Here is a 20,951-nt window from a genome sequence, read left to right as displayed (position 1 = left end):
CGAGAGCTAACAAATACTGTGTTTTTACTCATGGGAATGCTTAAATCTATCATTGTGATGCTTAAAGGTGTGCAATGAAGGTGTATAAAAGGGAATATTGAATGATCAGTGATGTAAAAAGAACATAGCTAAATTTAGATTGGCATCTTAAGGCATAGTATGGCTAAGCATTGCCAGATTGTTGTCAGCCCCATCTGTGCAGTAAAATTCTCCAGCTTTGCATATGAAGTACTTTAGCTGTGCCTACAACATGGTTACAGTAACCACCCATACAAATGTAACTGCTGTTGACGCACTCCTTTCCTCTGCACTTTTCCATAATTCCCTTTGGGTCTCGAACCGAAACGTCACCCATTCCTTCTCTCCACAGTTGCTGCTTGTCACGCTGAGTTACTCCAGCATTTTATGATAACCTTCGATTTAAACCAGCATCTGCAGTTCTTTCCTACACATCACTTCTTTATTCCCTCCCTCTCAGCCGCCTGCTTTCACTCAGTTTTCTTCTCCAACTCCCTTTCTCTCCCCATTGCACACTTTCTGCCCAGCTATCCTTCTGATCATAGTTGGTTCTTCAGCCCACCTCACAATCACACCAGATTGAGTACGAATGGCCCCAGTATTGCAGGGGTGGGACAGAAGATAGAACTAAGTAAAAGGTTCTGCTAAAGAAATGAGTTACTGGGGTCCAAATTAGAAACTATAGTCACAAAGGAATAGTCTCCACTAGAACTTGAGCTACAAACAAATTGGGATTGGGGAGCATTCACTTTAGAGAGTTGAAAGTTAGTGGAATCTCAAGGTTGGTATGGGACAAATGCAATCATATCAGACCTGGTTTAATAATATGAAGTAATTTATTTTTTTCTCAGGTAACCAGTCTTTATAATTCAGTATGCTCTATAATTGGTTATTATCTATAATTATATTAATGATTTAGATGAGGGAATTAAATGTAACATCTCTCAGTTTGCGGATGAAACAAAGCTGGGTGGCAGTGTGAGCTGCGAGGAGGTTGCTATGAGGCTTCAGGGTGACTTGGATAGGTTGGGGGAATGGACAGAAGCACAACAGATGTAGTATAATGGGGATAAATGCGAGGTTATCCACTTTGGTGGCAAGAACAGGAAGGCAGATTATTATATGAATGGTGTCAGATTAGGAGAAGGGGAGGTGCAACGAGACCTGGGATGCTTGTACATCAGTCACTGAAAGTAAGCAAGCAGGTACATCAGGTAGTGAAGAAAACTAATGGCATGTTGGCCTTCATTGCGAGAGGAATTGAGTTTGGGAGCAAGGAGGTTGTACTGCAGTTGCACAGGGCCCTGGTGAGACCGCACCTGGAGTATTGTGTGCAATTTTGGTCTCCTAATTTGAGGAAGGACATAATTGCTATTGAGGGAGGGCAGTGTAGGTTCAAGTTAATTCCTGGGATGGCGGGACTGACATATGATGAAAGAATGAGTCGACTGGGCTTGTATTTGCTGGAATTTAGAAAGATGAGAGGTGATCTTATAGAAATATATTAAATTCTTAAAGGATTGGTCAGGGTAGATGCAGGAAAAAATGTTCCCGATGTTGGGCGAGTCCAGAACCAGAGGTCACAGTTTAAGAATAATGGGTAGGCCATTTGGGACTGAGATGAGGAAAAACTATTTCACCCAGGGAGTTGTGAATCTGTGGAATTCTCTGTCACAGAAGGTAGTGGAGGCCAATTCACTGGATGGTTTCAAGCGAGAGTTACTGTAGATTTAGCTCTTTGGGCTAAGGGAATCCAGGGATATGGGGAAAAAACTGGAACGGTGTACTTATTTTGGACGATCAGCCATGATCATATTGATAAAGGATGGCTCGATTGGCCGAATGGCCTACTCCTGCACCTGTTTTTCTATGTTTCGATGGTTACCTTTTGTTTCATATGTTCCTTATGTTGTAAATAAAATTACTTGTGTTGGATCCATACTGCTACTGCTTGTACTTTGCACCTAAACCTTCGTAATCCAATCTGAGGTATCTAGTGAATGGTGTAAAACTGCATAAAAGTAATAAAGATTTAAAATATCTTTGTCAACTATATTCTCTAGAGAGGCCAATGTACTTAATGTAAATTACCTTCTCCACAGATGCCAGAGTTCCAGAAGAAAACTGTTAATATTAAGAACCCTGAAAGAGTGGAAGAAATCATATGTGGTCTTATCAAAGGTGGATCAACAAAACTTCAAGTAAGCAATGTTTCTAAGAGACCAAGTGAGAGTTTTGACAAAGTTAAAAATGGATTCTGCTTTCAGTGGAGAAGCAAAATAGGGTGGGGCTTTGATAGAATTAATTAGTAAAACTTTTCCACTGGCAGGGCGGTTGTAGTTGCTTCCCTTTATGTCAGATATTTGCATTTCATATCCTAACAAAAAGCAAAGCTTAATACAGTGCCCTCCATGTTTGGGACAAAGATTCATCATTTATTTATTTGCTGCTGTACGTCACAATTTGAGATTTGTAATAGAAAATATCACATATGGTTAAAGTGCACAGTCAGATTTTAATGAAGGCCATTTTTATACCATATAACCATATAACAATTATAGCACGGAAACAGGCTAACTCGGCCCTTCTAGTCCGTGCCGAACACTTATTCTCCCCTAGTCCCATCTATCTGCACTCAGACCATAACCCTCCATTCCTTTCCCGTCCATATACCTATCCAATTTATTTTTAAATGATAAAATCGAACCTGCCTCCACCACCTTCACTGGAAGCTCATTCCACACAGCTACCACTCTCTGAGTAAAGAAGTTCCCCCTCATGTAGTCTTCTGTCCCTTAATTCTTGTATTTGTTTGCATCCCTACCTTTGCATGGTTTCACCAAGTAGAAATTACTTTTATACATAGTCTGCGATTCAGGGGACATAATCACTAGTTGCTGGTTGTCTTGTTTTGTATTTGATCCTTTGCATCTAACAGGTCTGTGATTCATTGCAGCAATCTTTAGCTTTGGTATGCTCTTGTATTGCAGCCATCTTTAGCTTTGGGGGCTAGTCCTCTTCAGTTTTCTCTTCAGCAAATAAAAGGCATGCTCAATTGGGTTCAGATCTGGTGATTGACTTGACCATTCAAGAATTGACCATTTCTTAGGTTTGAAAAACTCCTTTGTTGCTTTAGCAGTATGTTTGGTATCATTGTCTTGCTGTAGAATGAACCGCCGGCCAATGAGTTTTGAAGCATTTGCTTGAACTTAAGCAGGTAGGATATGTCTATACACTACCGTGTTTCACAGATGATGTGGTATGCTTTGGATCTTGAGCAGTTCCTTCTCTCCTCCATACTTTGCTCTTGCCATCACTCTGATATAAGTTAATCTTTGTCTCATTTGTCCACAAGACTTTTTTTTCCAGAACTGTGGTTGCTCTTTTAAGTACTTATTGGCAAACTGTAACCTGGTCATCCTATTCTTGCGGCTAACCAGTGGTTTGCATCTTGCAGTGTAGCCACTGTCTTTCTGTTCATGAAGTCTTCTGTGGACAGTGGTCATTGACAAATCCACACCTGACTCCTGAAGAGTGTTTCTGATCTGTCAGACAAGTTTGGGGATTTTTCTTTATTATTAAAGAGAATTATTCTGCCAGCAGCCATGGAGGTCTTCCTTGGCCTGCCAATCCCTTTGCGATTTTGTAATCTCTTACTAAAAGTTCTGCTCTTTCTTCTTAATGATGTTCCAACAGTCGATTTTGGTAAGCTGATGTCTCTACCAGTTTTATTCATTTCTCAGTCTCATAATGGCTTCTTTGACTTTCACTGGCACAACTTTGGTCCACATGTTGATAAACAGCAATAAAAGTTTCCAAATGTTATGGAAAGACTCGGTGCTGAGAGCTCTCTTATACCTGCATTAAGGAGGCAATTAAACACACCTGGACAATTACAAACACCTGTGAAGCCATGTGTCCCAAACATTATGGTGCCCTGAATTGAAGGGACTATGTATAAACACAGCTGTAATTTAAACATGGTAGAACCAAAATGTATAAAAAATACCCTTTAATAAAATTGGACAATGTGCACTTTAACCACATGTGATTTTTTTTTTCTCTCTATTCCAAATCTCAAATTATGGAGTACAGAGAGAAATAAATAAATGATGGGTCTTTGTCCAAAACATTATGGAGGGCCTGTACCTATAATCTGACCATGTCTTCAGTAATAGTCACTATTTTCTCATGTAATTTATTGGGATTAATAATTTTTAAACTTAATGATACTACATTCAACTTCATGGTAAAATGCTAAAATATCCAGCGTGATTAATTACTCACCAAAATACCAGTTTTATAAATTGCAAAATTCTGCAACTTTTAAATAACGATAGAAAATGCAGAAATACAAATTAAGTCAGGCAGTATCTGTGAAGGAAGAGAGAGGATTAATGTTTCAGATCAACGGCCTTGGTGTGTTTAAATGTTTTACGGGTGGTTATGTGAATAATGTTGCGTGCGCAGTAATTAATCCTGTGTTTTTTAATTATTTTGGGCAGGTAATCACGGATTTTGACATGACACTGAGCAAGTTCTTACACAATGGGAAAAGATGTTCAACCTGTCACAGTAGGTACTTTGAGTACTAACAGTAAAAACTAACAGCCAGATTTTTACGCTTTTGCATAAATTCCAAAGCAGTCATCTTGTTGATGCTGACTTCATGAAGAGATTCAAAGTAACATTAGCAAATTTGCAGATGACACAAAGCTGGGTGGCAGTGTGAACTGTGAGGAGGATGCTATGAGTATACAGGGTGACTTGGACAGGTTGGGGGGAGTGGGCAGTTGCATGGAATATGAAGTTTAATGTGGATAAATGGGAGGTTATCCACTTTGGTAGCAAAAACAGGAAGGCAGATTACTATCTAAATGGCGTCAAGTTGAGAAAACGGGAAGTACACCAGGATCTGGGGGTCCTTGTACATCAGTCTATGAAAGTAAGCATGCAGGTACAGCAGGCAGTGAAGAAAGCGAATGGCATGATGGCCTTTATAACAAGAGGAACAAATATAGGAGCAAAGAGGTCCTTCTGCAGTTGTACAGAGCCCTAGTGAGACCACACCTGGAGTATTGTGTGCCGTTTTGGTCCCCTAATTTGAGGAAGGACATTCTTGCTATTGAGGGAGTGCAGAGTAGGTTTAAAAGGTTAATTCCCGGGATGGCGGGACTGTCATATGCTGAGAGAATGGAGCAGTTGGGCTTGTACACACTGGAGTTTAGAAGGATGAGAGGGAATCTCATTGAAACATATAAGATTGTTAAGAGCTTGGACACGCTAGAGGCAGGAAACATGTTCCCGATGTTGGGGGAGTCCAGAACCAGGGGCCACTGTTTAAGAATAAGGGATAAGCCATTTAGAACGGAGACGAGGAAACACTTTCTCACAGAGAGTGGTTAGTCTGTGGAATTCTCTGCCTCAGAAAGCTTGAAAGCTTGATAGGGCTCTTAAAAATAGCGGAGTCAGGGGATATGGAGAGAAGGCAGGAACGGGGTACTGATTGGGGATGATCAGCCATGATCACATTGAATTGCGGTGCAGGCTCGAAAGGCCAAATGGCCTGCACCTGCACCTATTGTCTATTGACTTTTTGCGAGTGACATTGTTCATTCATCATTTAAAAACTTGTTAATTGATTTTCAATTCTGTTTACTGACATTCCTTTATCACAATTCTTCAATCCTGCTGTCCCTATACAGGGCTAAAAGCAGTGTAACAATCTGTTTAACTGACGCAGTGTCTATTGAAACGAATTTACAGATCTTTAAAAAATTTGTAATTATTTATTTAGTACATAGTAGGGTCCTAAAGGGCCTGTCCCACTTTCACGACCTCTGCCAAGTTTGCCCTTAACTCGTACTCGCAGCATGGTCATCAGGAGGTCGTAGGTAGGTTGTAGACAGGTCGTGATGCTAGTCGTGGGTACTCGTGGCATCAAGTAGGTCGGGGCGTTTTTTTCAACATAATGAAAAATGTTGTGAATTAGGTTGTGAAAGTGGGACAGGCCCTTTACCAACTCTCGTAACATTTCTATTGGTCCTATTTCCCTCTGGGAGAGAGAATGGGTTATGGTGAAAATTGGTGAAGGAATGGGACTGCTGTGGTTGGCCAAATTGCCTCACTGTGTTGAAAGGAAATTACAATTTGAATTATGGAATTCATTTTTGCGACATGTTGTTGAACAGTTATTTATTCCTTCAATTCCTTTTTATTTTGACAGATGTCATTGACAACTGCAAATTAATCTCGGAGGACTGTAGGAAAAAGGTACTTTCAACTACTAACAACATTTTCTTTCGCATAATCTTTTCACATTTTATTTATATTGTTTTCTTTCTTGCAGTTGGGGCAAATTAGGAACATGTACTATCCAATTGAAGTTGATCCAACCATTAGTACTGAGGAAAAGTATCCTTTCATGGTGGAGTGGTAAGCCCTTACTTTTCATCTTATTACAGAAGTTAAATCATAGAATGCGTTTCATCTTCGTCCAATATCAGTCGAATGATAAATTGTGACTCCCAATGAGAACGAGCCACTAAAAGCAATATTTCTGTCCTTTCTAAAAATGACGTTTTCTGTCACTTGCTTTTGGGACTTGGAGTGCTCGGAAGATTACTGTTATGAATTTTATCTTGCTCAACTGATTGTGAAGAAGTGGTAGTCTTCGCTGAGTGAATTACCATGTCAGAGTGTTAATAGTTAACAGAAAATGTTAATAGAGTGCAAGCAGATTGTTGATCTCTTGTTTAATGGTATATTTAAATGATTATGCAGTATGCATAAACTATGCAGTGTTCATCTAAACCAAGATGGTGGTTGAAAGTCACACTTTGCAAAATATAATCAAATTTGCTTTTCTCTGGTTTTCTCATCCTTTATACGGGGTGGGGGAGGGGGTTGTGGGTTGCTGTTTATTAAAAAGGAAGGTAAGCTATATATTACATTTTCCTTTAAGCTCTTACAGCTCTCATTTAGTTTCCTTTTATTCTTTAGATGTTCTAGTTTGCAGACATCTTGTCCGTGCCACTAAACTACACAGGGCACCAACTTAGCATTGCTTGGGATAATGAGGAAATCTTAGCCATTCATCACTACCAATCCACTACCATTTGGAGTTAGAATCCAAATCAATTAGCTCTGCAGTAGCAATGGATATGAAATGTAATCATCACTGAAGGAAGAATATATTTTGTTAGAAATGTCTGTTTATAATTTATTAATTTGAAGGATATGGGTAGTACCAGTGAGGCCAGCTTTTGTTGTTTTTTGGACATTTAACATAGAAACAGAATATAGGTACAGGAGTAGGCCATTTGGCATTTCAAGCCAGCATCGCCATTCAATATGATCACGGCTGATCATCCAAAATCAGTACACCGTTTGTGCTTTTTCCCCATATCCCTTGATTCCTTCAGCCTTAAGAGCTAAATCTAACTCTCTTGAAAACATCCAGTGAATGAAAGAATGAATGAATACGTTTATTGGCCAAGTATGTACACATACAAGGAATTTGCCTTGGTGCTCCGCTCGCAAGTAACAACACGACATACAGTAAACCATTAAGAATAAAACATAGTTTAAACATGTGAATGAAATAAAATATCAGAGCGAAAGGAGGCTACAGACTTTTGGTTATTGAGTAGAACTACTGCTTGTAGAAAAAAAAGCTGTTTTTATGCCTGGCTGTGGCGGCTTTGACGGTCTGAAGTCTCCTTCCAGTGGGAAGTGATTCAAAGTGTTTGTGGCCAGAATTAGAGGGGTCGGAGATGATCGTACCCGCTCGCTTCCCAGCCCTTGCTGTGCACAGTTTGTCAATGGGGGGAAGGTTGCAGCCAACAACCTTCTCAGCTGATCGAACGATTCGCTGCAGCCTCCGGATGTCGTGCTTGGTGGCTGAGCCAAACCAGACCATGATGGAGAAGCTGAGGACAGACTCCACGATGGCCGTATAGAATTGGACCATCATTGCCTGTGGCAGATTGTTTCCTCAGTGACGCAGGAAGTACATCCTCTGTTGGGCCTTTTTGACTGTGGAGTCAATGGTGGCCCCCCCATTTAAGGTCCTTGGAGATGATGGTTCCAAGGAACTTAAAGGATTCCACAGATGTGACTGTGTTGCTGATGGTGGGTGGGAGGAGAGGAGTTCTCCTAACGTCTACTATCAATTCCACTATCTTAAGAGCATTGAGCTCTAGGTTGTTGCGAAGGCACCAGGAAGCCAGCTAGTGTCACTTCCAGTCTGTAGGCAGATTCCTCCCCATCCTGGATCAGTCCAATCAGGATTGTGTCATCCCCAAACTTGAGAATCGTGACAGAGTAGTCTGCGGAGTCAATGGTGTAGAGAGGGTAAAGGAGAGGGGAGAGTACGCAATATTGCGCTGCTCATATGCTGAGGTTCTGCGGGTCCGAGATGTGCTTTCCCAGGCACACATGCTGCTTCCTGTCTGTCAGGAAGTTGGTGATCCACTGACAGAGGGGTTCAGGCACGGTCAACTGGGAGGGTTTGGAGTGTAGTAGCTCTGGCACACTGGTGTTGAATGCAGAGCTAAAATCAACCAAAAAAAACCCTTGCAGAGGAGCATGAAGTGCATTCCTAGGTTGACTGCAACATCCGCTGATCTATTGGCCCAGTATGCAAACTGCAGAGGGTCCAGCAGGGGGTTTGTGATATTTTTCAGCTGGGCCAGCACAAGTCTTTCAATGGTCTTCATGACTACAGGGATCAGTGCGACAGGCCTGTAGTCATTAAAATCAGTAATCCTTGGTGTTTTGGGTACAGGGACAATACTGAAGACTGAAGCAGGCAAGGACAGTTGCAGGGACTGGTTGAAAATGTCCGTGCAGACTGGTGCCAGTTGTCGGCACAGAGCCTGAGGGTAAAGGGGGAAACATTGTCTAGTCCTGTAGATTTCTGGATGTTCTGGATGTTTTCTTTGGTCTTTTCTGGATGTTCCAGATGCTGGTGGAGTCCAGAACCAGGGGTCACAGTTTAAGAATAAGGAGTAAGCCATTTAGAACGGAGACGAGGAAACACTTTTTCTCACAGAGAGTGGTGAGTCTGTGGAATTCTCTGCCTCAGGGGGCGGTGGAGGCAGGATCTCTGGATACTTTCAAGAGAGAGGGCTCTTAAAAATAGCAGTCGGGGGATATGGGGAGAAGGCAGGAACGCGGTACTGATTGGGGATGATCAGCCATGATCACATTGAATGGCGGTGCTGGCTGAATGGCCTACTCCTGCACCTATTGTCTATTCTGTCTTCTGGATAGTCTCTCAATTTCTGTTGTTGGTGATGGAGAAGTGGTCAGACTGATGATGGGCAGCAAGGAGGGGGTGGGTAGGGGACGAGGGCCCAGTCTTTGCCGACTGGAGTCAGGCTGTAAATAGGTGTGAAGTGGTGGTTGAGGGGAGGAGTGGGTGAGGAAGGGTAAAGTCTCCACTGCCTTCTGTGCAGACAATTCCACAGATTTACAAATCTATGGGTGAAAACGTTTTTTCCTCATCTCAGTCCTAAATGGCCTACCCCTCATTCTTAAACGTGTGACCCATGGTTCTGGACTCTTTCCCCCCCCCCCCCCCCCCCCCCCCCCCCCCCCCCCCCCCCCCCCCCCCCCCCCCCCCCCCCCCCCCCCCCCCCCCCCCCCCCCCCCCCCCCCCCCCAACATAGGGAACAATTTTCCTGCATCTAACCTGTCCAATCCTTTACAAATGTTATATATTTCTATAAGATCACCTCTCATCCTAAATTCCAGTGAATCCAACTTCAGTCAACCCATTCTTTCATCATATGTCAGTCCCGCCATCCTGGGAACTAACCTGGTGATCCAATGCTGCACTCCCTCAATAGCAAGAATGTCCTTCCTTAAATTAGGAGACTAAAACTGCACACAATAGGCTTGATCTCACCAGGGCACCGTACAACTGCAGTAAGACCTCCTTCCTTCTATACTCAAATCCTCTAGCTATGAAGGCCAACATGCCATTTGTTTCCTTCACTGCCTGCTGTTCCTGCATGCTTACTGATGTACAAACACACCCAAATCTTGTTGCACCCTTTTCCTAATCTGACACCATTCAGATAATCTGCCTTCTTGTTCTTGCCACCAAAGTAGATAACCTCACATTTATCCCCATTATACTGCATCTTCCATGCATCTGCCCACTCACCCAACCTATCCAAGTTACCCTGCAGCCTCATAGCATCCTCCTCGCAGCTCACACTGCCACCCAGCTTTGTGTCATCCTCAAACTTGGAGATGTTACGTTTAATTCCCTCGTCTCGATCATTCATATTCATTGTAAATAACGGATCTCAGCACAGCCTTGTGGAACCCCACTAGTCACTGCCTGCCATTCTGAAAAGGACCAGTTATTTCCTGCTCTTTGCTTCCTGTCTCCAAACCAGTTCTCTTTCCATGTCAATACCCTACCCCCATTACCATGTGCTCTAATTTTGCAAACTAATCTTTTGTGTGGGACCTTGTCAAACCTTTTTGAAAGTCCATCTACTGGCTCTCCCTTATTCATTCTACTTGTCACATCCCAAAAAAATTCCAGAAGATTAGTCAAGCATGATTGCCCCATCATAATTCAATGCTGACTTGACCAATCCTGTTACTAAGGCAGAGTTAAGGCAGAGATAGACAGATTCTTGATTAGTACAGGTGTCGGGGGGTTATGGGGCAGAAGGAAGTGGCAGACTGGTTGAACATGTACTTTGGATCTGTCTGCACTAAGGAAGACACAAACAATCTCTCAGATGTACTGGTGGGCAGAGGACATAGGATGACGGAGGAATTAAAGGATATTCACATTAGGCAGGAAATGGTGTTGGATACGGAGTTGACGTGGATAAGCTTTTCCCACTGAGAGTAGGGAAGATTCAAACAAGGGGACATGACTTGAGAATTAAGGGACAGAGGTTTAGGGGTAACATGAGGGGGAACTTCTTTACTCAGAGAGTGGTAGCTGTGTGGAATGAGCTTCCAGTGAAGGTGGTGGAGGCAGGTTCGTTTTTATCGTTTAAAAATAAATTGGATAGTTATATGGACGGGAAAGGTATGGAGGGTTATGGTCTGAACGCAGGTGTATGGGACTAGGGGAGCATACGTGTTCGGCACGGACTAGAAGGGTCGAGATGGCATGTTTCCGTGCTGTAATTGTTATATGGTTATTATATGGATAGACTGTTGGGGCTGAAGGCTGATAAATCCCCAGGGCCTGGATGGTCTGCATCCCAGGTATTTAAGGAAGTGGCTCTAGAAATCGTGGACGCATTGGTGACCATTTTCCTATGTTCTATAGATTCAGGATCAGTTCCTATGGATTGGAGGGTAGCAAATGTTATCCCACTTTTTAAGAAAGGCGGGAGAGTGAAAACTGAATTATAGACCAGTTAGCCTGATATTGGTGGTGGGGAAGACGCTAGAGTCAATTATAAAAGATGAAATAGCGGCACATTTGGATAGCAGTAATTTGATCAGTCTGAGTCTGCATGGGTTTATTAAGGGAAAATCATGCTTGACTAATCATCTGGACTTTTTTGAGGATGTAACTAGGAAAATGGGCAAGGGAGAGCCAGTGGATGTAGTGTACCTGGACTTTTAGAGAGCCTTTGATAAGGTCCCACACAGGAGATTAGTGGGCAAATTTAGAGCACATGGTATTGGGGGTTGGGTACTGACATGGATAGAAAATTGGTTGGCAGACAGGAGACAAAGAGTAGGGATTAATGGGTCCCTTTCAGAATGGTAGGCAGTGACTAGTGGGGTGCCGCAAGGCTCGGTGCTGGGATTGCAGCCATTTACAATATACATTAATGATTCAGATGAAAGGATTAAAAGTAGCATTAGCAAATTTGCAGATGACAAAGCTGGGTGGCAGTGTGAACTGTGAGGAGGATGCTATGAGGATGCAGGGTGACTTGGACAGGTTGGATGAGTGGGCAGATGCACGCCGGATACAGTTTAATGTGGATAAATGTGAGGTTATCCACTTTGATGGCAAGAACAGGACGGCAGATTATTGTCTGAACTTTTCCTAACTTGACTATTGTCAAGTTAGGAAAAGGGGAAGTACAACGAGATCAGGGTGTTCTTGTTCATCAGTCACTGAGAGTAAGATGCAGGTACAGCAGGTAGTGAAGAAAGCTAATAGCATGTTGACCTTCATAACAAGAGGAGTCGAGTACAGGTGCAAAGAGGTCCTTCTGCAGCTGTACAAGGGCCCTAGTGAGACCACACCTGGAGAATTGTGTACAGTTTTGGTCTCCAAATTTGGGGAAGGACATTCTTGCTATTGAGGGAGTGCAGCATAGGTTCACGAGGCTAATTCCCCAGATGGCGGGACTGTCATATGTTGAAAGAATGGAGCAACTGGGCTTGTATACACTGGAATTCAGAAGGATGAGAGGGAGTCTTAATGAAACATAAGATTATTGAGGGATTGGAAATGCAGAAACATGTTCCTGATGTTGAGGGAGTCCAGAAGCAGGGGCCACAATTTAAGAAAAGCGGGTAGGCCATTTAGAAAGGAGATGAGGAAACTCTTTTTCACCCCGAGAGTTGTGAATCTGTGGAATTCTCTGCCTCAGAAGGCAGTGGAGGCCAATTCTCTGGATGCTTTCAAGAGAGAGTAGGATAGAGCTCTTAAAGATAGCGGAGTCATGGGATATGGGGAGCAGGCAGGAACAAGGTGCTGATTGTGGATGATTAGCCATGATCACAGTAAATGGCGGTGCTGGCTCGAAGGGCTGAATGGCCTACTCCTGCACCTATTTCCTATGAGGCAGGAGAATGTGGTTAGGAGTGAGAGATGGATCAACCATGATTGAATGGCCTAATTCTACTCTTATCACTTATGACCTTCTGATATCAACAATGGAGCTCCATGGTTTACATTACATCAGCCACTCAATGCCAGAGCCTGCCCCCGTGTCACCCCCATTGGTCATCGGCATAGCCTCCACCCCCTACAGGCCAGCCGAGCCGTCAATAAGCCCAAGGACTGCCGCCATGCAGTGTATCGAGTTACATTCAGGCAGACAAAAGTTGCAACAAAATCCTTCTTCTGCCTGACCCTCGCAGCAGACTTCAAAATCTCTTGGCTTTACAACTAGATTGCAATATTATAAGTTCAACAAAGTTGCATTAGAACCAAAACCAAGCGGCCCCCTTCACACATTTTTGCAAAACACACAACTCACATGACGTAATTTAAGGAACTACAGAATTGACTACAGAACTACAGAAATGACTACATTGAAAATCAGAATTTTTGTGTTGAACTGACTGGCTATAGAAGATTTGTATTATTTAACATTCACTACATCAAAGATTGTATCAGTTCCTTTAATCTATGAAATGAAGATTTTTCTTAAAGTATAAATTTTTGTGAGTACAAGCAAAGTAAATATTTTTTTTCATCATTTTCACTTTTAATTGGAAAGTGCCCCTGCAATGAGGAAGAAGTAATTCCTTGCTGATGTTTTCTGGTGTTTATGCATTTCTAAATAACAACTATTTACACAGGTGGACTAAAGCTCACAATTTATTGGTTGAACAAGGAATTCGGAAAGAGAAACTGGCGGCAGTGGTGCGGGAATCGGATGTGACGCTGAGGTACTGTGGAGGCTTAGTTTGTGATTTTAATCAACAGGGCATGTTTATTTTATTTAATTTTGTAGTTACAAGCATTTGTACAGATCTTGAATAGCTTTTTCTGCTCTGTTGGGTTATGTGATTTTTCACGGTCTACATTTTAGCCAGTCTGTTTTGCTGTTTTCTAATAGAGGTGATTTGGGCATTCAATCTGATATGGTATCATGGTAATACAGCACTGAAACAGGCCCTTCAGTCCAACGTCTTCATGATCAACAAGATGCCTATCTAAAATGATACCATTTCCCTATGTTTGGCCCATTTCCTTCATAAACATTTTCTATCCATGTACCTGTCTAAATGTCTTCTACCATTTCCTCTTTTTTAAATTTAAAAATACTTTATTTGAGAAATAAATATATACAATAAATGATCCTTACAAAATTCCATCTGATATTCTCAGAGGCTATACATACATACAATACAGTTTCCCCAAATCACAATTTTACCTCGCACCCTTGCCACTCGTATGGCCCACTGGCATGGAATCCCTTCCCTTATTTTTGAGGGGCATCTCCACCACACCCTGCCCCCATGTCCAGCATTGGAAGGACCCTAGACTGCCTCCCCCACAGAGCCTTGCCGTTCGCTGCACCAAGCTTCGGTATGTAAATCAGCATGCAGTCTGCAGCAGGCCAGTCGGCACCATTCCCTGATGGACATTTCGCTCTGCTGGAAGGTCAACAAACCTCGGGCAGACCAAAGAGCGTCTTTCACCGAGTTGATGACCTTCCAGCAGCACTCGATGTCAGTATCTGAACGTGGCCCTGGGGACAGTCCGTAAATCACAGAATACTCTGTGAAGGAGCTATTTGGAATAAATTGTGACGGGGACCCTTGCAAACCTCTCTAGACTAGCTTTGCAAATCCACACTCTGCGAAGAGGTGGGCAACACCGTCTCCTCTCCATAGCAGCCGTCCCGAGGGTTGCGTGAGCTGATAATGAGGTTCCGATGGTGCAGGAAGGATCTGACTGGGAGGGCTTCCCTCACTGCCAGCCAAGCCAGATCTTGGTGCGATGAGGCATTTTGCCAGACAAGCTGGGCAGTCTGCTCTGGGAACCATGCCACAGGATCCATGGAGTAATTTCCCTGCAGTGCCTGCACGACGCTCCGTGCTGAACACTGCCTTATGGATTTGTGGTCAAAGATGTTGGTCCAGAAGAACCTTTTCACGAACGACAGATGGTGTGGCAGTGTCCAGCTAACTGGCATATTGCGTGGCATCTGCGCCAGGCCCATCCTTCACAACATTGGGCACAAGTAGAATCGCAGCAGGTAGTGACACCCAGTGCCCATGTGCCTGGCTTTACGCTCCGTCTGATGCAGCCATACACAAAGGTGGCCATCAGGGTGAAGACGACATTAGGCACGCTTTTACCCCCGTCGTCTGCGGACATGCATTATGCCCCGTTGCACCCAGTCCATCCTTGACCCCCAAATGAAGCAGAAGACTGCCCGGGTGATTCCGGTAGCGTAGAAGGGAGGGACGGGCCACACTTGTGCCAAGTACAGCAGGCCTGAGAGCACCTCACACCTGATGACCAAATTATTCCCTGTTATAGAGAGCGCTGCTTCCACAGCTCCAGTTTGTTGCCCACCTTGGCTATCCGCTCCAGTCAATTCTTGTCTCAAGCCTTAGCCCCCCGAACCTGATCCCCAGCACCTTCAAGAAGTCAGGCTTCTTGCCAAAGAGCATGGCCTCGCTCTTCCTGCAGTTCACCCTGGCTCCCATGGCCGATTCAAACTGGTCGCAGACGCTAATCAATCTGCGGACCGACCCTGGATTTGAGCAGAAGACGGCGACATTGTCCATGTACAGCCCGCCATTGTCACTCTTATGCTCACATCCTTCCTGATGGACTCGGCAAAAGGTTTTATACAATACATGAACAAGACGGGAGAGAGGGCAACCCTGCCTGACTCCTGACCTGACGGGGAAGCTACCTGATTACCTCCTTTCATTTGGACTGCACTACAGATATTGGTGTAGAGCAGGATCTGATTCCCTCCCCAAAGCCTATTTTGGAGAGCACGTCCATCATATATGTGTGCAATATCCTGTTGAAGGCCTTCTGATCCAAGCTGACCAGGCAGGCATCTACCTGCATGTAGGCAGTGGTATACCTCAGCAGCTCTAGGCTGTCTGAGATATTCCTGCCAGGCACAGCACAGGTTTGGGTCACCTGACCTAGAACAGACTTGACCAGGCCTTAGACAGGATCTTGTAATCTACATTCAACAATGTGATGGGTCTCCAATCCCTTATATCATTCATCTCCTCCTTCTGCTTATAGATTAGGGTGGCAGCTCATTCCATATACCAGTCAATCTCTGCATGGAAAAACCTGTCCCTCAGATTTCCTTTCAATATTTCTCCTCGTACCTTAAACCCATGTCTATACTTTTAGGCTTCCCTGCTCTGAGAAAAAGACCATGATTCCTCTCCCCTTCCCAGCTCTCCCACAAGCCTACTGTCTCCGCCTCTTCCTTTCTTTTTCACTCCCCCCCCCCCCTCTCAACAACAGTCTGAAGAAGGGTCTCGACCCAAAACGTCGCCTACTCCTTCCCTCCATAGATGCTGCCGCACCTGCTGAGTTTCTCCAGCACTTTACCTTCAATTTTTCCAGCATGTACAGTTCTTAAATATAATTTACCTATCTTATCTCTGATATGACAGGATTAACAATTTGCATGGAATCCTTTCAAAGGCTATTTTCATTGCTTGTAAATTAAGGTTAGATGGTGCTTAGAAAATTAGAAATTGGGAAAGTAGAGATCCAGGTTGTTGGCGGTTTGCTTGGCCAAGTTACATTATTGTATTCCACTTACCATTTGGACAGGTATATGGACAGGAACATTTGAGAGGAATGTGTGTGAAACGAGGGCAGGTGGGCATCTTGTTTAGCATGGGCGAATTTAGGCCGAAGATCCAGTCTCTATATGACTCTGGCACTATATTCAACACTGGTCAGCATTTACAGGTAGATAACACACATATGACTCCATTGAGAGAGGCCTAATTATTGCAATCAATAATAAGTGCATTCTGTTCAATAGCAGAACCCCATGTATAAATCTAGAGATCTGCTGAAATGTCTAGTGCTGATTTCATGTTAGATAATTAACTTTGGCTAGGGTGTTTTATGGTGATTATGTGCTATGCTGATGGATTGGATTAGTTGAGTACTGCTTGATCTTCAAAAAGATACCTTCACGTCCCTTCCTATCATAAATGCTTTACGAGCTTTCTATAAGTATTGATTCTCTGCCATTGTTTGCCTTGTCCACAAATAATCACTATGTTATGACATGGATTCCCACAAATCCAATATTGATGTACTTGCTGTCCAGAACTACCTTGTTAAGAAGTACAAAGGGGATCATTGTACTTGGAGAGTTTGTATATTGTTGATGTTGTGAGAATCAGCATCAGGCAGCCAAAAGTACCTTGACAGCATAATGTGTAATTTAGTGGCTGATTACAATACAGACGACGCTCACATTGGTAGGCGTTGCATGTAAAATATCTTATCACAATTTACAGTAACATATGGAGCTGTGTAATCCATACATGCCTCATGAATAACAAGTTGGGGGACTTGTCTATTTTCTATTTTCACCTTAAAGTTTGTAATAAATTCTTTTTCCGTATCCCAGATATTTTGTTAGTGACGTAGTTAATTCGGTAAGCCCAAACGACTGTAATGCTGGAACTGCCTGTATCCATTTTTGAAAAAAAATGGTTTGAGATCTGTAACCTGAAATGCATTGTGCCTTTGCAGGGATGGTTATGAATTGTTTTTTGATAAACTGAATGAACGCAACATCCCAGTGTTCATATTTTCAGCGGGTATTGGTGACGTACTGGAAGAGGTCATTACTCAGGTCGGTGTCTTCCACTCGAATGTAAAAGTTGTTTCCAACTTCATGGATTTTGATGAGAAGGTAAGTTGGTGACCTTGATCTCTGCATGTCCCATATTCACTTTTTTTCTTTTTATATAGTGATTTGTGAATTTCCTATGGGCGACTTTACATTACCAGAACTGTGGTACTGCAGGGGTCACCTGTATTAGCAAGTTAATAATGTAACTTAAGAAAACTCGCATTAACAAAAACTATGCAAGAATTGTATGAATTTAATTAATTGAATCCCAGTTTTAACTGACCATAGCTGCTTGAAGCCAGTAAAGGAACAAAATAAGTCGTCCTACATATGAGGTCATGATAACTGGAATTTTGGTATCAGCTTAAAAAATGACCCACTTAACAAAATAACTAAAGTAACTGAGTTTTTTTTCATTGCAGGGTGTCCTGAAAGGCTTTAAAGGTGAACTCATCCATGTTTATAATAAACGTGATGGGGCATTGCGGAGTTCTGAATATTTCGATAAACTAAAGGACAACTGTAACATCATTCTTCTTGGTGATTCCTTGGGTGATTTGAATATGGCAGACGGTGTTCAAAATACTGAAAGCATACTCAAAATTGGATTCTTAAATGATAAAGTAAGAAATTTGATGTTGTAAAGAATTAGTAGAAATCTGCAGAATTTTACAGTACCTGCTTTTTTTTTTTTTTTTGCATTAACTAAGCAGACCCAAGATTTTGTGTCAGTGGAATGCCAGTGAGCATTGCATTCACTTTTTTGTTGTGAAATTGGGCTTCCCATGTGGCAATGTTCATAAGATTGGTTCATGGCTGGTCTATCTCTCTGTCCTAACCCCGTTGTACTGCCTCCCCCCCCCCATCCCATAACCTCAGACACCTGTACTAATCAAGAGTTTATCTCTGCCTCAAATATATCCACTGACTTGGTCTCCATCACCTTCTGTGGCAAATGGTTCCACAGATTCACCACCGTCTGACTAAAGAAATTCCTCCTCATCTCCTTCCTAAAAGAATGACCTTTAATTCTGAGGGTATCGCCTCCAGTCCTAGACTCTCCCATTAGTGGAAGCATTCTCCCTAAATCCACTCTATCCAAGCCTTTCACTAGTCTGTACGTTTCAATGAGGCCCCCGCCCTCATTCTTCTAAACTCCAGCGAGAGCCCAGTGCCATCATATGGAATCTGCAATGTATTTCCAGAGTGCTGTCTGAAATCCGTGGACTGAATAGAACATGCTGGAAACATTTTGTTTCGGGTCAAGTCCTTTTTGGCATTTTGAGTTAGGACCCTTTTGAGTCGGAATAAAGGACCCGACCCAAAAGCATGTCTGTCCATTCCCTCTACATATGCTGTCTGCCCCACTGAGTACCTCCAGCACTTTGTTTTTTCTATGTATGTACTATTGGACCATTACAATAAATATGTCAGAAACTGTACAGAGCCAATTTATTGTGTTAAAGATCTGGCTGTTTCAGTGAAAATGGCCCAGCGTTGCTACTTTAGCTTGTCATTCTTTCCTCACTATGTCACACGATAGCACCTTAATATCTCTAAACTTGACATTTTTCAATGTGTTTAGGTGGAAGAAAGTTTGGAAAAGTACATGGACTCTTATGATATAGTACTTGTGGGAGAGGAAACATTAGATCTGGTCAACGCTATCCTTCAGAAGATCCTGTGAATGGAGAACGGAGGCACCCAGGCCAAGAGAGCTCGGAACCACAATACTCCTCTACCTTTTTTTGGTTAATGGTCAGCCAATTTATTGAAAATACTGTTTTTCAACGAACCGAAGAAAGTATGTATTTTTTAAATTTGAACGTGGCAAATGAATTTGTCCTTACAATGAATGAAGAGACTTTTAGTAGTTCTTTATTTCACTGGCCACTTTGAACCAGGTCAACTACAGGCCTGTTTCACAGATTTAGACTACCTCCAGAAATCTTAGTTTAAATTCTGTCCATAATATTTTAAAACATTTCCATTAATGATATTGCAATATACATTAATGAGGTTTGTGTATTCTGCGCTTGGCTTACTGAATTCCAAATTACCCACATATAACTATCACAAGTTATTCTGTCTAAATGCTCAGAATTAGGATGTTTTAATTGTTTTAATCATTTTGTAGATGTAGATAATTCTGAGGATACATGTTTATTTGGCCATACCTTGTGTTTACTATAGGGCATTGTTATCTGTTTAAAGCAAATGATGTAGATAAAAAAACAATTGTACTCCACATTAAATTGGAGGAATGTTTTTTTTTTTAATATACTATCTACTTTCTTAATGTTGTTATTGGACTCCAATAAATTCTTCCACTCCATCAGATTTCTAGTTTTTTTTCTGAACCTCTTGGTGCTGACAAGTTCCTTGTTTTGTGAGATGAAGGCTGAAATTTATTCACCAATATGAATATATCTTAATGAAGGCACAAAAGATGCTGAAATTCAGAGCAAAAATATAGGCAGCTGGAGGAACTCGGTGGGTCAGGCAGGATCTGTGGAGGGAAATGGACCGGTGATATTTTGGATCAGGATCCTTCTTCTGGAGAAATGTCAAATGACCCTTTCCCTCAGCTGCCTGACTCGCTGTTCTTCCATTAGTTAGTTGTTTTGCTGAATAGACCTTGTCCTGCATGTATTCAAGAGGGAGTTAGATATGGGACTAATGGAATCAAGGGATATGGGAAGAAAGCAGGAAAGAGGTACTGATTTTGGAAGATCACCCATGATCATATTGAATGGCGGTGCTGGCTCAATGGGCCGAATTACCTACTCCTGCACCTATTTTCTATGTTCCTATATTATATGGTGAGAAACAAGATGTCATTGTCAGTAGACGTAGTTTGCTGCTTTGCACCCCACCGGGTTCAGTGCTGACTTTGGATGCTGTCTGTGTGACCTTTGCTTGTTCTCATGTAACTGCATGGGTTTCTCTGGGTGCTCCAATTTTCTCCAATATTCCATAGGTTAATTGGCCACTGTAAATTGCCCGCAGTAGTGCACTGTTGAGTGGTATGATCTGAGGGGACAGTTGATGAGAATATGGGGAGAATATAAAAACTAAATTATTGCAGGATTAATGTAAAATTGGTGGTTGACAGTAGGCCCAAATTCAGTGGACCTGTTTCCGTACATGATTTCTCTAAATCTGTTTTGGTCAGGTATCAATCCAGCGATTGCAATACAAAAAGGTCTCTTGGCTCTCAAGTGCAACTCGGAGGTGGGGCTGTGCTGTCAAAGTTGCTGCTTTTCATGGCCAATCTCCACTCAAGTGGATCCAGTAGCACTGTAATAAATCGGCATACGGGAGACGGACAGAACACCCGAGTGGTGCTGTTACAACAAGTTCGCTTAAAAGACAATAAAA

At 42.6% G+C, this 20,951-nt stretch overlaps 1 protein-coding gene across 3 annotated transcripts in view; it reads left to right on the top strand.

The window, feature by feature from the left end:
• Positions 1–19,905, top strand: part of nt5c3a (5'-nucleotidase, cytosolic IIIA) — a 34,335-nt gene extending 14,430 nt beyond the window's left edge. For all 3 annotated transcript variants that reach the window (XM_055634658.1, XM_055634660.1, XM_055634659.1), the window contains 8 exons: positions 2,121–2,219; positions 4,524–4,593; positions 6,245–6,291; positions 6,368–6,453; positions 13,555–13,644; positions 17,468–17,630; positions 17,993–18,193; positions 19,156–19,905. In XM_055634658.1, the coding sequence (XP_055490633.1) occupies positions 2,121–2,219; positions 4,524–4,593; positions 6,245–6,291; positions 6,368–6,453; positions 13,555–13,644; positions 17,468–17,630; positions 17,993–18,193; positions 19,156–19,257 (858 nt within the window). In that variant the 3' untranslated portion in view covers positions 19,258–19,905. The remainder of the gene's footprint in view (positions 1–2,120; positions 2,220–4,523; positions 4,594–6,244; positions 6,292–6,367; positions 6,454–13,554; positions 13,645–17,467; positions 17,631–17,992; positions 18,194–19,155) is intronic.
• The last annotated feature ends 1,046 nt before the right edge of the window (positions 19,906–20,951 follow it).

Source organism: Leucoraja erinacea, chromosome 4, assembly GCF_028641065.1.
Source record: "Leucoraja erinacea ecotype New England chromosome 4, Leri_hhj_1, whole genome shotgun sequence".
Taxonomy (NCBI): domain Eukaryota; kingdom Metazoa; phylum Chordata; class Chondrichthyes; order Rajiformes; family Rajidae; genus Leucoraja; species Leucoraja erinaceus.
Note: the sequence above shows the minus strand (reverse complement) of the source record. Positions and strands in the feature narration are given on the sequence as shown.